General features: G+C 39.6%; 1 protein-coding gene across 11 annotated transcripts in view; it reads left to right on the top strand.

The window, feature by feature from the left end:
* nlgn1 (neuroligin 1) overlaps positions 1–16,795 on the top strand; it is a 444,903-nt gene that overhangs the window by 25,856 nt on the left and 402,252 nt on the right. The window contains exon 3 of one of the 11 annotated variants that reach the window (XM_067994654.1): positions 2,298–2,328. The exons of the other annotated variants lie outside the window; for them this stretch is intronic. Coding sequence (XP_067850755.1) covers positions 2,298–2,328 — 31 coding nt within the window. The remainder of the gene's footprint in view (positions 1–2,297; positions 2,329–16,795) is intronic. 11 annotated transcript variants of the gene reach the window in all.

Genomic DNA, 16,795 nt, shown 5'->3' with positions numbered 1-16,795 from the left:
GAGGACTATGATGTTAGGTATTCCTCCCCTAGTCTTGCTCCTCTCCCTCACATTGCGTACTATGATTGTCCTGCAGAAACAGAGGGCAAGCGTTAGTGAGAGGCCCTTGAAAAGGAAAATGGGCGTGTTTAGGGCTTCTGCATTCAGTGCATCTGCTGATAGATGGAGAAGAAGGAACATGGAATCAGGATGGGGAGGTGATGAATGTAAAGCCAAGTGTGTGGAATCTGAAGTGAGAAACGAGGTAGGAAAGAAGGTGCTGGCTCTGCATGTGCTGGTATGTGAGAAGAGAACGATGTTAGTGTGTGTTGTGAAAAAAGCAAAGGAAGAGGTGTTTGGAATGTGGATGAAAGATGGTGCAGTGTGTCCTTGTGATTGGACATTGAAGGATGTGATGGAGGGTAAGGAATTATTGAGGGAATGATAAGAATTTTGGCAGGTGTTGTTGAGAGAGAAAGAGGTGTAGTCACCCTTGCTGCTCTTGTGACGCCATTGAACCTCTTCCCACATTGAACCCAGGTCCTGGGGGTGATGCTCCTGGCTCTTCCAGGCCCACAAGTCAAGCTTAGGCCTCTCCTGACACAATCTCGCCTCCTCTCCAGCATCACGGGGACCTCTGCGTGCAGGCCTGGCAGCTGATCCTGCCACTTACCTGCCGTCAACTGGCAGGCCTCCAGGACGCGTGATTTTCTGCCGCTTCGCCCGGTGGGATTTAAATGTTTCCCGGGAGTTAAAGTAGCCCGGGCCTCATTTCTGGAGCAGCGGGTGAGTTTCCAAACTCATACCACTGCTCACTTGCTGAAAACTGCTCTGGAGTTAAAATCGGGGGTCTATGTGTTCATATCAATGGATTGCTAGGATTTGTTTTAAACATAAGTTGAGTAATTGGTAAAACATTATGATTTAGGTATTGCCGTTCATAGAGCGGAAATGCTCTTTATTCAGTGGCAGTTATCAGCATTTTCACTACCCAGATAAGCAATAAAAACCTGACTAGGGAAAATAACAATAAAGTCAAATGAATACAGCATCACTAATGGTGCATTAAAATGATTTTTGACCTTTTGTCCTTGTGAAAGAACATTTTGCATTTGTGAGCATACATCACACAAATGACATACATGGTATGATTGTACTGCTTGAAATTCATTGCTTGTATCAAAATAAATTTTGAGTTTATATCTGAAATTATCCATAATAAAATGCAATCAGAAGAAACAGTATATGCAATATATGCAAATTCTACCAAAATGTTCGTTCAGTACATATAACATTTTTGTAATCAATAGCTTTTTATGGGATTGTAAGGAATCAAGTATGTAACTCTAAAGGAATGCACAAAGTATTCAAACAATGACTCAATACCTTTTTTGTTCAGTTTTTAATACTAGGTTTGGTAACATATTGTTTGGTAGGCCTGCCACAGTAATGACATAAAGGTCTATCCTTATTTTTTGCAAGCTGCAACTGAATAAATATGTGGGAAGTAGTGACCGATACCATAGAAACACAGTACATTGTCAGTTCTCTGAGTGGGATTTACTGGGAAACAGTGTTCACTAGATTTGAAAAGAATATAAGGGCTACAAGACCATTAGACCATAGTACTTTGCATTGGCCTCTGTAGCTTGTCATTATGTTAGTCTTTTAGAAATTGATCTGCATACTGTTAAAAGGATAATGTGGGAACTTGTAGAAAATATTTATTTCAAGAGCCATTCTTTACTAATGAGCAAGAGTTTTAATACCCATGTAAGATCTCTAATACACTGTAAAAATCCAAGGGGGCGAAATTGGACCTCGCTTGGCCTGTTTCTCGGGTGCTCAATGGTCCACAGCATACCAATTTGTAGCGTAGATCGCACCTGACCGATGTGCGTCAGTCACCTTATTGCTGTGGGCATCCCTTAGACGTCCCAGCTACCTGCCTAAATTAAGTGTGCAGCCAATTAAAATATCTTAATGAGGGTCCTTGCACTGATTTAGGACCCATTTGGGAAATTGGTTTGTGTTGGTGGCTGATTCGTCAGTTCTTAAGCCCGCCTTGTAAATCATGCTGGGAACAGTCAGGAAGCGATGTTTACAAGCGCTATTTAAAGGCATCCTCGTCTGCATTAAGCTAAGTCTCTGGTTAGTCAGTTGGGCTGGTTTCGGCTGTAATTGCAGTGCTTTAAAACATCTTTCATCTACTTTTTGGTGGAGCATCAGTTATATCATCTTTACGATTCTGCACAGTTGCTGCTATCATGGGTGTTCTGCTGGGTCTGCCATTGGGACTGCCAGATAAGGAAGAGCAGCACCCACAAGGGAGAGTTCACAGACCTAGAGGTGCTGCAGGAAGAGAGAGAAGGAGGGGATGCCTCAGGAAGCCTTACAATACAATATATGGGTCTTCAGGAGCCAACTGTCATACCTCAACCTTAGTGAGGAGCAGGGCATCAGGCACCTCTGATTCACAAGGGAAGCGGCCGCGGAACTATGTCACCTGTTGCAGCATGAACTTGAGCCCCAAACCAGGGCACGGACAGTACTGCATGTGGCTCTCAAAGTCACCATGACCCTGAACTTCGATACCACATGATCATTCCTGGCTGCAACAGGATGCATCAGTGACATCACTCAGTACACTGTGCACTGCTGTATCAGAGATAACACCGAGGCTCTCTACTCCAAGAGGAACGACTTCATCTCCTTCCAAGTAGAGCCAATGAAGCAAGATGAGAGAGCTGGGGGCTTCACCAGGATTCCAGGTTTCCCACGAGTGCATGTATATGAATAGGAAGGGATTCCACCCCCTCAATGTGCTGGTGGTATGTGGCAACAGGCAACAGCCCGGGACCAGTTTCCTGACAGCAGTCATGACAGCTTCAAGCTGGCTGCTAGGGGACAAGGGCATGCTCTGAGCACATGGCTCATGATTTCTTTCAGGAACCAGAGCTCTAGTTAAGCAGACCAATGGCCTTCTCAAGTAGAGGTTCCACTGCCTCAACTGTTCAGGAAGAGTTCTGCAATACAGCAGTCTCCGAATTCGTAGTCTTCTGCTACCTGACTTTTCCCTCCAAAGGAGCCAACCCTTGAAGCCACCTGTTCAGGTTTGGGCTGCATACACTCTGTTGATTCAGCACCCATAAACAGGCGCAGACCAATTTCTACCCTGGAATATTTCTCGTAATCTAGGTGCAATTTAATTTCTGCCCACTAATTAGAGTTCCCTGTTTAAATCGTGGTAAAGGCGGATGCTGATTCTTTAGTGATAAGAATTGCCCAGAAATATTTTGTTAGTTAACCTCTATTATAGTTCTGTCACTTGTTTTCATTATAAAAATGTAATGTTTCAGAAAGGCTCTTGTGCAAGTTTCATTGTAATCAATGGCAAAATTAATTCAGTTCTTATTTTTTAGTATCTTTACATATTGTTTGCATGAAGTGAAAGAATTTCATATTTTTTTTATTCATTTGTGGTCTACCTCTACTTTCACCATAATGTTTCACAGCACATGGTATGATGTTCTGTATAAGCACACTATATAAGTTGAAGAAAAGTTCTGTACCTCGTAATGTCATAACTCCAGGTACTTTAGAGACGTGTGCGATAAATAATTTTATGCAGAAAGGTATTCCTTACATTTTGCACTGCATTTTTAGTTTATTCATGAATCTTACAACAAACCCATAGGACAGCACTGTTGTCTGAGATGTACTGTAAGCTAATACTTTTCACCAGATCCTAAGGTATTTATGGATGAGGAAGGCTATTCCATGTGTTCATATCAGCCAATCCGGACTAATCTTTGAGAGAGCTTTGGAGTCGATCCCTTACCCCCCTAAACCTTTGAGTAGAAAAAGGCATGATGCATTTTCCATTTTAGAGGTAGAATTGACCAGGTACGTTAGTAGCATTGACTCTACTGTCAGTGGAATGTGACATAAAGAATATCCATTTTTAATATTATAAATCACGAACAGCGCACAAGGCCTATTGAAACCTACATAGACATAAGAATTGTAGAAAGTTATGGCACAGAAGGAGGCCATTCAGCCCATTATGTCTGTGCCGGCCAAAAAAGAGCTATCCAGCCTAATCCCACTTTCCAATTCTTGTTTCGTAGCCTTGTAGATTATGGCACTTCAAGTGCATATCCAAGTACTTTTTAAATGTGTTGAGGGTTTCTGCCTCTACCACCTTTTCAGGCAGTGAGTTCCATACCCCTACCACCCTATGGATGAAAATAAATTATCCTCAGCTCACCTCTAATCCTTCTACCAATTACTTTAAATCTATGCCCCCTGGTTATTGACCCCCCTGCTAAGGGAAATAGGTCCTTCCTATCCACTCCATCTAGGCCCCTCATAATTTTATACACCTCAATTAAATCTCCACTCAGCCTCCTCCGTTTCAAAGAAAACAACCCCAGCCAATCCCATCTTTTCTCATACCTAAAGTTCACCAGTCCTGCAACATCCTTTTAAATCTCCTGTAGCCTCTCAACTGCAATCTCATCTTTCCTGAAATGTGGTGACCAGAACTGTACACAGTACTCAAGCTGTGGCCTAACTAGCGTTTTATACAGTTCAATCATAACCTCCCTGCTCTTATATTCTGTGCCTTGGCTAATAAAGGAAAGTATCCCGTATGCCTTTTTAACCATCTTAGCTACCTATCCTGCTACCTTTAGGGATCTGTGGACATGCACTCCAAGGTCCCTCTACACCTCTCAGTATCCTCCCATTTATTGTGAATTCTCTTGCCTTGTTTGCCCTCCCCAAATGCATTACATCATACTTCCCTGGATTGAATTCCATTTGTCACTTTTCTGCCCACCTGACTAGTCCATTTATATCTTCCTGCAGTCTACAGCTTTCCTCGTCACTATCAACCACACGGCCAATTTTTTGTATCATCTGCAAACTTCTTAATCATGCCCCCTGCATTCAAGTCCAAATCATTAATATATACCACAAAAAGCAAGGTACCCAGTACTGAGCCCTGCGGAACCCCACTGAAAACAGATTCCAGTCACAAAATCACCCGTCGACCATTACCCTTTGCTTCCTGCCACTGAGCCAATTTTGGATTCAACTTGCCACTTTCTCCTGGATCCCATGGGCTTGTACTTTTCTGACCTGTCTACCAGGTGGGACCTTGTCAAAAGCCTTGCTAAAATCCATGTAGACTTCATCAAATGCGCCATCCTCATCAACCCTCCTTGTTACCTCCTCAAAAAATTCAATCAAGTTAGTCAGACACAACCTTCCCTTAACAAATCCATGCTGACTGTCCTTGATTAATCCGTGCCTGTCTAAATGATGATTAATATTGCAAACAATTCTGAGGGACAATAATTTGCCCACCACTGAGGTGAGGTTGACCGGCCTGTAATTACTCGGTCTATCCTTTTCTCCCTTTTTAAACAACGGTACAATATTAGCAGTCCTCCAATCCTCCGGCACCAGTTGCAACACTTTGAGGCTTAACTCATATTGCCATATGAAGCAAGATAAAGACCTTTTTTAATAGACTAGAGCCATTGTAACGAATGTGAAAGATATAGCACAAGATAAACAATGCATTAAAAAGACCCATTGTGTATATGCACTTTCAAAAGGCATTTGATAAAGTGCCACATAATAGATTTGTTAGCAAAATTGAAGGCAAAGAGATTAAAGTGGCAGTGGCAGCATGCATACAAAATTGGCTAAGAGAAAGAAAGCAGAGAGTGGTGGTGAATGGTTGTTTTTCAGACTGGAGCAAAGTACACAGTGGTGTCCCCCAGGGGTCGGTATTAGGACCACTGCTCTTTTCGCTATATGTTAATGACCTGGAATTGGGTATAAAGGGCATCATTTCAAAGTTTGCAGATGTCACAAAACTCAAATGTAGTAAACAATAAGGAGGATAGTAACAGACTACTGGAGGACATAGACAAACTGGTGAACTGGCAGAAACATGGTAGATGAAATTTAGTAACTCTGAATGGTTTTGATGGAGTAAATAAGGAGAAGCTATTTTCACTGGCAGGAGGGTCGTTAACCAGAGGACACAGATTTAAGGTAATTGGCAAAAGAACCAGAGGGGAGATGAGAAGATTTTTTTTCATGCAGTGAGTTGTTATTATCTGGAATGCGCTGCCTGAAAGGGTGGCGGAAGTAGATCCAGTAGTAACTTTTAAAAGGGAATTGTATACATACTTGAAAAGGAAAAATTTACAGGGCTATGGGGAAAAGCAGGGGAGTGGGACTAAGTGGATAGCTCGTTCAAAGAGCCGGCACAGGCATGATGGGCCGAATGGCCTCCTTCTGTGCTGTATGATTTTATGATTCTATCAAAGATTTAATTGGCTTCTAATTGAGTCAAGATGACCATTGCAAAAGAGGTGTTACTTCAGTGATTCCCTAGGCAGTTATTTTACAAATGTTAGAGAAATGAGGGAGGATTATTGTCGCTTTTGGCACATTGATCAAGTAGAGACAGCTATACAATCACTTGGCTCCTAAAGGTGAGCTTCAACAGGAGCTCACGGATCCATAATGTTAAACCTGGAGAACCTGAAAGTATGGATAACAAGTATACTTTTATGCAGTTGGCCATTATTGCTGTGTGAACAAGAAGAGCACAATACTAATGAGAGATCAATGTAATTAATTATGACAGAATGTGTATCTTCACATGAAAATAAAATTACATGACAGCATGTCAATGTGGCTGGTTAGGACAGAAACAACAACAACTTGCATTTATATAGAAAATCGTCCAAACTACTTCATAGAGGCATAATCAAAAAATGGACACATAGCCAATGAAGGAGGAAAGGCAGAGTGATTTAGGGAGGGTATTTCAAAGTGAGGGGCCTTGATCGCTGAAGGCAATGCCACCAATGGTGAGGTGGGGCGGGAGGGGATGCACAAGAGACTAGATTCGGAGGAACAGAGAGTTCAGGAGGGGGGTTGTAGGAAGTTATTGAGATAGGGAGGGGCCAGGTCATGATGGGATTTAAACACAAAAATGATCTTTTTAAATTTGAGATGTTGGGAGACTGGGAGTCTATTTAAGTCAGTGAGGATAGCGATAATGGGTGAATGAAACATTTGTCAAAGAAGCACAGAGGTTCTTACAGAAAAATGTAGATATATAAAAAGTGACTATTGTAGAGAACTTCGAGAGTTGTAAGAATGTTCAAGAGGATGAATGGTATTTGCATTTACAATACTGTTGGCTCTTTAAAAATCCACAGTTTTCTATCTGATCACTTTGGGCTATTTCAAGTGGTATATAAATCTTAGTCTATCAGCAGGCTGGTTGATGAAGGCAATAAATCTGACAGTGAAAAGCTAGTGTTGGATTTGTAATTTTAGCTTATATATTGCCAATATAATCATTTTGTAAAAATAATAAGAAAACCTTCTACTTTATTTACTTGTTACGATGACTCGACAGAATGAATACAATTATCTTCCTACACTTTTCATTTTTGTGCCTCTGACATCACGGGGGTGATTTTAAACCCCAAGAACGGGTGGGTTGGGGGCAGGTGAGAGTTGAAAATAGTTGGTTTTTGGGTCCCGACCGCAACCCGGCTTTATTTCTGTGTTTAACGTTGGCGCGTAAAAGTACAGGCTTCCCACTGGGAATGCAAAAGCCGAAGAGTTTGCGGTTGCAACCCAAAAAAACAACTATTTTCAACTCCCACCCGCCCCCAACCCACGTGTTCTTGGGGTTTAAAATCACTCCCCACAAGTCAATTACTGTGCATTCTATCTGTGTAGTCCACTCACCCTGACATGATGCCTGCCATGCATTGTTTTACAAAAGAAAATGATATATTTTGATATAGAGTATTTTTAGTTAATGGTTGGCTGGAGGATAAATTGCAAAATTTATGCCATCCTCCCACACTTTTGGGCTTGCATATGATGAACTTTCTCCAAAGCAATTTGGAACCGCGTACAACACAGGTCCATGAGAGTTTCCAAATGAAGTCCTCAGGATCAATGCCATTTGAAACAAATGCTGATTCTTGACTTTTTAAGGCAGTTATGGTCTTTGCAGAAAAAAACCAAAAATAATTGAGGAAGAATATCTATTGGATGTTTGTTCATAGAGTTACTACAGTAAAATAAAGAAAACTTTTCAGATAGCTGCGTTGGAGTGGAAATGCCTGATACAATTACTGATATTTATTAATCTCTGTTATGGATCACTACTATCTCTAACTTAATTTTGGTTAAATATAAACCCAAAACATTATCATGGATAGTTGACACTTTTTAACATCTTGTGATTGTACTCCCTGATGTCCGACCCTGATCTCATTTGGCTATTGGCTGTTTCAACCCATCTTACCGACCATATGGCCACTCCAAAATTTTCCTCACTGTTGTGCTTCAGTTCCCGCTGGTCTTTTTCTTATAGTGCTGGAGGGGGGAATCTCTTACAATTATTTAGTGTTAGTAAAGTTCAAAGATTACTTTCACTGGTGTCTGGCACTGAGACAACCAGCCTTATTAGGCTCCCTATCTCCCTTTGAGTATGAGCAGGAACAACTGCAGTGTTTGCCAGTGAAATGCTGTGAATTTGTATATATGTATTCACTATGAATTTAAATGTTCAATTAAAGTAAAATCATGAGTGCGGGCAATGCTCCAACACCTTATGTTATGATAAAGGTGGGTTTTCAACTGCAGCTCTGACAGTGAAGTTTGGGCATGTCACCATGGAAGGGAAACAATGTACTTCAACAGTGTAAGAGATGAGAAGTTGAAGGTCATCACCATGGACAGTTCTTGTGTAGCTCCTTGTTGACATTAGTAAAGAAGATCTGAACCACATTCTTACAGTCCTTAAGGACACCTATAATAACTTGAAGCCCTGATGGATGTTCTGCATGACAAACTGACTCTCTTATGTAGTTGAGTAGGTTTACTTTATTCTTGGATTCTGAACAAATGGTATTTGAAATTCGTTCCTTCATAATGAATTTCCCTTTTTTTTCATGTTCTTCGCATTTTAGACATTCTGATAAACTAACATCATTGTAATCTCCAACAAAGTTGATATAGGACCATTCTTTGGATTTGATACAGAGCAGTTTCTTTAGGATGTTTCCCTGCAAATGACTCCATTCTCTGTCCCTGAGTTGCTGATAATATTGCACAAAAGCCATAGCATCAACAACTAGTACATTCAGTTGCTTTTTTTTACAGAAATTGTAGATAGGTTTTCAGACTGACCCAGTAACCAGCTTTGATGCCTTTCTGCATAGCATGATTTTGTTCAAAGTTGCAATCAGGTTTTTGACCTTCATGCAGAGCTTCAACCAAGTCCTAAGGACTACACTTTCTTCACATTATGTGTCCACAAAAAACCTTTCTAGGCTTTGTTGCAAATATTTGTGCATTTGTTTGTGATATACTTTTCCTGAGCTGTTATCAAAACTGCAATGTTCTTGGGCTTTTACTAGTTTCCGAATGTTGCCTTTTCACCATAAAAATATGGAACAAGTCCATAACATCACAATTGAATGGGTGGATCATTTTCAATTCAATCCAATCCAGTCAAATCTGATATTCTTGTTTTCATTAGATATTTAACTTGGAGTTTTATGGAGTTTCTGATCTTTGAATTAGCAAATTAGTTATATATTTCTAATAATTTATAGCACAAATATCAGAAGTTTTATTAAATGTAGGTTTTGTTGATGAGACACTGTTTTGCTCAGCATCAACAAATTTCCTGGAAGGGTCTGTAAACAGGCGTTAGGCCCTCCTTAGCATATTCAAGTGGCCTAACAAAGCTGCCTTTATCAATATGGCGGCTACTGTCATGCAGGTGCAGATCGGGCATGGCGTGTTGTGCCCCGAAATTGTGCCTTTTTGTCCCCATTTTCTGCCTGGAACAATTTCTACCTCATACTGCATTGCTTAAAATTACTGTTTTTAAACTCCAATCCTGCCTGTGTTGAAACTGAACTTGTTGGGCAGATTTAAGTAGACTGAAAATATTTACTACATTTCAGTTCCTCACATCAAAGCTATTTGAGCTTGGTTGTTTGTTTTCTTCAGTAATTTTGTCCACCACAACATCTTCTATTTATAGAAATCTTGTTAAGGTATGCCTTTGACCTACATGGTGTAGATAGAAGAAAACAATTTAGGATACTGCATTAATCTCAGGAGTCCTGGTACTGAGACAGTAACAAACACACAGGTTGTTTTTTTTTGTCTGGCACAAATTGTGTTGATGTGAGACAGGGATGATACAATTCTGGTGGGCTGAAATTCACAATAGATGCAGTTCAGTTTTCTCAGACCCGGTGAATCATTGGGAAGGTTCCAAGTGGAAACAAAGCACTTCCACTGGGGGGAAGGAAGAAAAATGGGAAGACAAGTCAAATTGCATTGCAGTTCTATATCTCTTCGTTTCTGATTCAGACTGACATTTGTAGAGGACTGGGAGCAGGCTGCATGTCTTCCACAGTGGAGAATGGTACATGTCTTTGGAAAATATACAGAACTAGCAGCGAGTAAATTTTAAAATTTATAGGGGATTGAGGGGGAAGGTAAAAAAGACAAATTAAATTAAAAAGTTCCCAATTTATATGTACAATTATGAATGCTTTGAGACCAGTAAAAGTTTTATAGATTTGGTGAAGTTTTCGGTTAACCAGTCCTGTGTTGTGATCAGCTCTATCATTTTGTAGTAGATGATGAAAGCCACCTGTCAATTGTAGCTATTCAAAATGACAGGTGAAATGATTTTAGGTAACTTCCATCTAATCTTCAGAAAGATGACTCAGAGCCTAGATCTATCCCTAATTTATCCATTTCTGAGGTGCTTAGGTTGAACATGTTGAAAATGGAGATATTAGTTCTGTGATACAATCCAAGGAGAAAACAAAATGCTCAGCTCTCTGGAGCTGTCATCCCTCACCCTAATGAGTGACGTTAGTTTTCCAAATCCAGTGATGCAATTTAGCACAAGAGGCATCACATCACCAATGACATCCTTACTGAACTTGACCCAGCTACAATGGTTATTTAGTTCTCACTAGCCAGCATACTTCAAGAAACTGCTCTCCTAGACATGGACTATCAGAAACATTCTAATTAATAAATGCCAATATGAATTGATATTAAATAACAGGATAACTTGTTTTCTGCTCTGTTTACTGTGCTTTTTGATTATTATTTAAAAAATCTGAATTGTGTGAATCCTTAAAAAATTATTTTAGTGAGGGCTGTGTGGCGTAGTGTGTTAGCATATTAGGGTTGATTTTTGCAATCCCACGCTCCTAGCGGGAAAGCTGCCGTCTCAGGTAGTGTGGGTTGAAGTTAGGGCTACAACACTGTAGGCCCCACTGCTCTGACCTGTACTTTCTTTGTGACCACAAATCCCCACTGGGAGTGAGGAATCACTCCTATTACTCTTTGAGACCTAGGTTTGAATCTAATCCAGCCTGAGGGAATGAAATTTCTCTTCACTGAAGTTTGATTATTCTCAATCCAATGCAAGTGGGTGTGAATCGACTGTAGAAAACTACCTATAGTTCAGCACTAATTGGCAGGCTTACTCTGATAGACTATACAGATGACTTGTGCTGGAAATGTATCACAATGGTTTAGTTGGGGCTGCTGTATGGAGGATTAGATTGAGGTACATTATTAGGGCAAAATAAAGGGAGCCCTGTCCTGTGTCTAACCTATGATATATCTGACCTGAGAGTGATTGATAATTGACATTTGGTAACAATTGTTCTATTTCTCAGTGCTTTAGCATTGACATCCCTATTTTGTTGAGCACAGAACCATAACAGTAAATAAAATTAATAAAATAAAATATATTGAATTTATTATCAAACTCAAAGTATACTGAATTTAACTGAGGTTTTGCTTTGTTTTCTAATAGGTTAGGAACATATATATTGACACATTTGTACGTCAACTTGTGACATTGGAAAGTTACTCAAATAGGAAATAAAATCAAAGTAATGTTGATATAGTTTATCATTATTATGGAAGAATTGCTGACAACCTTGAGCAAACTGAAGGCTCATTATATCCATTTTTTAAATTTTATGTAACATGATTTAGAAAGATCCTGAGAAATCAAACTAAATTAGATCAGTGGCTGGACTAGGACTCTGACTATAAAAAAGATATTAAAAAAACCCAGAAAGAGACATGAGCATTTTAAGTAATTACCAAGATAACAACATATTGATAGCTAATCTATTCTTTATTAACACTAGTTCAAAATCCTGATTTCATATTGTTCATTATATTGGCAGATTCACATGTCTTGTTGAATTTTGCATAAATTCTTCATTTGCAAGATGTCCTGTATTGAACAGACATTGCAAAAATCAGGTTTGATATTCAGTCCATAACATCAGAGAAGCATTTTACTGAGCATTGAGCTAAACAATATAAAAATGGCAATAAACATGATGATATATTTTCTAGTGCTCAAACTTTTAACAAAATTCAGAATGTATAATTTTACAGAATTTAACAAGTTTGTCACTCGTAAATTTTGGGATTGAGCATTAAAATTAGTCAGAAATACAATTTGTGTAACTGAGCTGATGACAATTCCTCATATAATGGGGTTGACTTTAACTCCAGGCAGGTTCTGGTGATTTCCCTGCTCAGATCCAAGTTAAAATCATAGTTCTGACCCAATTACATCATTGGACCCCAAACTGCAATTTTAAAGAAGGACCCCACCAGCTTTGGGTGGATGGCTTAGCCGCCTGTCCAGAAGCCTGAGTGAAAATTGTATTTGGCAGGATCTGGGCAGCTTTCTGGTCGGTAATTAACCTGGGGTATTTTAACTGTCCACTTGCCTGGTTTCCGCCAGGCAGGCTGGGTTAAAATCACCCCCAATCTGTCAGTTATGTTGACTATTCTGACTTTCAGAAATGTGAATCTGTTTTTTTTCTTGTGCTAGTAATATTTTATTTAATTAAATGATTGTTCAGACAGTCGGATGCAATGGTATATTGTCAGGATAGTTTTTACTCACATTTGACTTACTGTGGCACATTTTTATTTGTCGAAAAGTTGCTTTAGTTGTAATGTTCCTTAATAGGCATTGATTACAGATTTTTGTGATGCAGTAATCACATATATAATGAAATAATACTTAGTTGTTTATTTACCAAATAGTAATTCACCGATTGTGTCTTTTTAACTTTTTATCTTGACATCCACCAACCTGTAGCTTGCATCAGTAATAATTCAGACTTTTACTGTCATGTTTAACAATTTAATATTTAAGTTTTGTGGAGTATTTTTCTATCAATTTAAAATATAGGATTATGTCAGTTATGCAACAAAAAACTGTGAAAAAATTGATAACGGCAGCAAGTTTAGTATAGCAATTATATGGTTTCACGAATTTAGCATAATAACATACCAACAATCAAACGTTTGCACGAGTGTTATGCTAAATAACATACTATCTGCCTACAAAGTTATGTAAGTTGCATCATATATTTGGTACGGTCATGGAAATCAATGAATATTGCTGTTTTTGTGAATCATCTTAATTATTTACTTTAGAAACTATCTGCACCCTCGCTAAAGCCTTGACATCCTTCCTAAAGTGTGGAGCCCAGAATTGAACACAATACTCCAGCTGAGGCCTAACCAGTGTTTATAAAGGTTCAGCATTACTTCCTTGCTTTTGTACTCTATGCCTCTATTTATAAAGCCAAGGACCCATATGCTTTTATAACGGCCTTCTCAACTTGTCTTGCCACCTGCAAAAATTTATGTATGTACATCCCAGGTCTCTCTATTCCCGCAGTCCCTTCAAAATTGTACCATTTAGTTTATATTTATATCGATCTTCCTCCCAAAATGTATCACTTCACATTTCTCTGCGTTAAATTTTATCTGCTATGTGTCTGCCCATTTCACCAGTCTGTCTGTGTCCTCCTGAAGTCTGTTACTATCCTCCTCATTGTTTACATTTCTGAGTTTTGTGTCATCTGCGGACTTTGAAATTATACCCTCTATACTCAAGTCCAGGTTATTAATATATATCCAAAAGAGCAGTGGTCCTAATACCCTGGGGAACATCACTGTATATTTCCCTCCCGTCTGAAGAACAACTGTTCACCACTACATTCTTCTTTCTGTCCCTTAGCCAATTTTGTATCCATGCTGCTACTATCTCTTTAATCCCATGGGCTTTAATTTTTCTAACAAGTCTATTATGTGGTACTTTATTAAATGCCTTTCCACCATCCACAAGGCACAAGTCAGGAGTGTGATGGAATACTCTCCACTTGCCTGGATGAGTGCAGCTCCAACAACACTCAAGAAGCTCGACACCATCCAGGACAAAGCAGCCCGTTTGATTGGCACCCCATCCACCACCCTAAACATTCACTCCCTTCACCATCGGCGCACAGTGGCTGTAGTGTGTACCATCCACAGGATGCACTGCAGCAATTCACCAAAGCTTCTTCTTTTCAGCACCTCCCAAACCCGCAACCTCTACCACCTAGAAGGACAAGGGCAGCAGGCACATGGGAACAACACCACCTGCACGTTCCCCTCCAAGTCACACACCCGACTTGGAAATATATCGCCGTTCCTTCATCATCGCTGGGTCAAAATCCTGGAACTCCCTTCCTAACAGATCTGTGGGAGAACCTTCACCACACGGACTGCAGCGGTTCAAGAAGGTGGCTCACCACCACCTTCTCAAGGGCAATTAGGGATGGGCAATAAATGCTGGCCTTGCCAGCGACGTCCACATCCCATGAACGAATTTTAAAAAGTCCATGTACACAACATCGCCTGCATCAACCGTCTCCGTTACTTCATCAAAGAACTCAATCAAGTTAGTCAAACATGATTTTCTTTTAACAAATCTGTGCTAACTTTCATTTATTAGCCCATACTTTTCCAAGTGCCAATTAATTTTGTCGAAGATTATTGTTTCTAAAAGTTTCCCCACCACCAACGTTCGGCTGACTGGCCTGTAATTGTTGGGTTTATCCCTCTCCTCTTTTTTGAACAGGGGTAACATTTGCAACCCTCCAGTCCTCTGGCACACCCCCATATCTAAGGAGGATTGGAAGTATGTGGTCAGACCCTCAGCAATTACCACCCTTACTTCTCTCAGTAACTTAGGATGCTTCCCATCTGGACCGGGTGACTTTTCTACTTTGAGTACTGCCGACCTTTTAATCTATTTTTATCCCATCCAATATCACTATTATCTCCTCCTTTACTGCTACATTGGCAGCATCCTCTTCTCTAGTGAAGACAAAGTATTCATTTATTACCTCAGCCATACCCTCTGCCTCCACAAGAAGATCTATTTTGTCCCTAATCAGCCCCACCCCTCCTTTAACTATCCTTTTACTATTTATATGTTTATAAAAGACTTTTAGGTACTCTTTTATGTTGGCTGCTAATCTAATCTCATACTCTCTTTGCTTCTCTTATTTCCTTTTTTAGACCTCCTCTGTACTTTCTGTATTCTGCTTGGTTCTCTCTTGTATTATGAATCTTACATTTATTATAAGCTCCTTTTTCTGATTCATTTTAATCTATATATCTTTAGTCATTCAGGGAGCTCTAGATTTCGATGCCCTGTCTTTCCCCCTCGTGGGAATGTGTCTACTCTGCATCCGAACCATCTCCTCCTTGAAGGCCTCCCATTGTTCAATTTCTATTTTGCCTACTAATTTTTGATTCCAATCCAGATGGGCAAGATCTCTTTTTAACTCAGTGAAATTTGCCCTCCTCCATTTAAGCATTTTCACATTTGATTGTTCCTTGTCTTTTTCCATAATTATTCTAAACCTAATGATATTATGATTACTGTACCCTAAATGCTCCCCCACTGAAACACGCTCCACTTGCCCCACTTCATTCCCCAGAACTAGATCCAGTACTGCTTTGTTCTTCATTGGACTGGAAACAAACTGATCAAGAAAGTTCTCTTGTACACATTTCAAGAATTCCTCCCCCTCTTTACCCTTTACACTGTTACTGTCCCAGTCTATATTGGGATAACTGAAGTACCCCATTATCACTACTCTATTGTTCTTGAATCTTTCTGTAATTTGCCTGCAAATTTGCTCCTTTACCTCCTGGCCTGTAGCATACACCCAGTAGCGTAATTGTTCCTCTGTTGTTCCTTAATTCTAACCAAATAGATTCTGTTTTTGACCCCTCAACTACATCATCCTTTTCCAGTGCCATAATAGTTTATTTGATCAAAGAAACAATGTCATTATACTTAAATTGATTTAAAAATTATATTTTGTGTAACTTTTTCTAAAAGTCTTTTAAAAAAAAACTCCTGCAGCTCTAGTTCCCCAACCGAATGGCTGGATCAGCACTGCATACTAATAACTAAAGGCCAAATGAACATATGACAATGTCTACAGCTTGCCTGGCAAGCATTTGCATGTTTAAATGCAGGTGTTGGGTGGTAAACCCACTACTGTCTGCCAGAAACAAGTGACCATTATATTTTGTATAACTGTAGCCTTATTGAAGTGCATTGTAAGTTCTGAAAATTACATTTATTTAGTGAGTTATGTGGCAGATGGTTGATGACAATACACTTGTTTTTCATCCCTGAAATAATATAGGCCACTGTTGACCTCTGTGCTTTAAAAACACATCTGTGACATTTGCCAAACAGTGTGCATGCATGACAAAAACAAACAATAATAGAGCACAGTCAGCTGTAATTAATACCCTCGCCCATCAAAGCTGTTAGGAAGCAGTCACTGAAAAATGATTCTCTTGACAGTGAGCCAGAATG

Source organism: Heptranchias perlo, chromosome 13 (genome assembly GCF_035084215.1).
Source record: "Heptranchias perlo isolate sHepPer1 chromosome 13, sHepPer1.hap1, whole genome shotgun sequence".
NCBI lineage: Eukaryota > Metazoa > Chordata > Chondrichthyes > Hexanchiformes > Hexanchidae > Heptranchias > Heptranchias perlo.
Note: the sequence above shows the minus strand (reverse complement) of the source record. Positions and strands in the feature narration are given on the sequence as shown.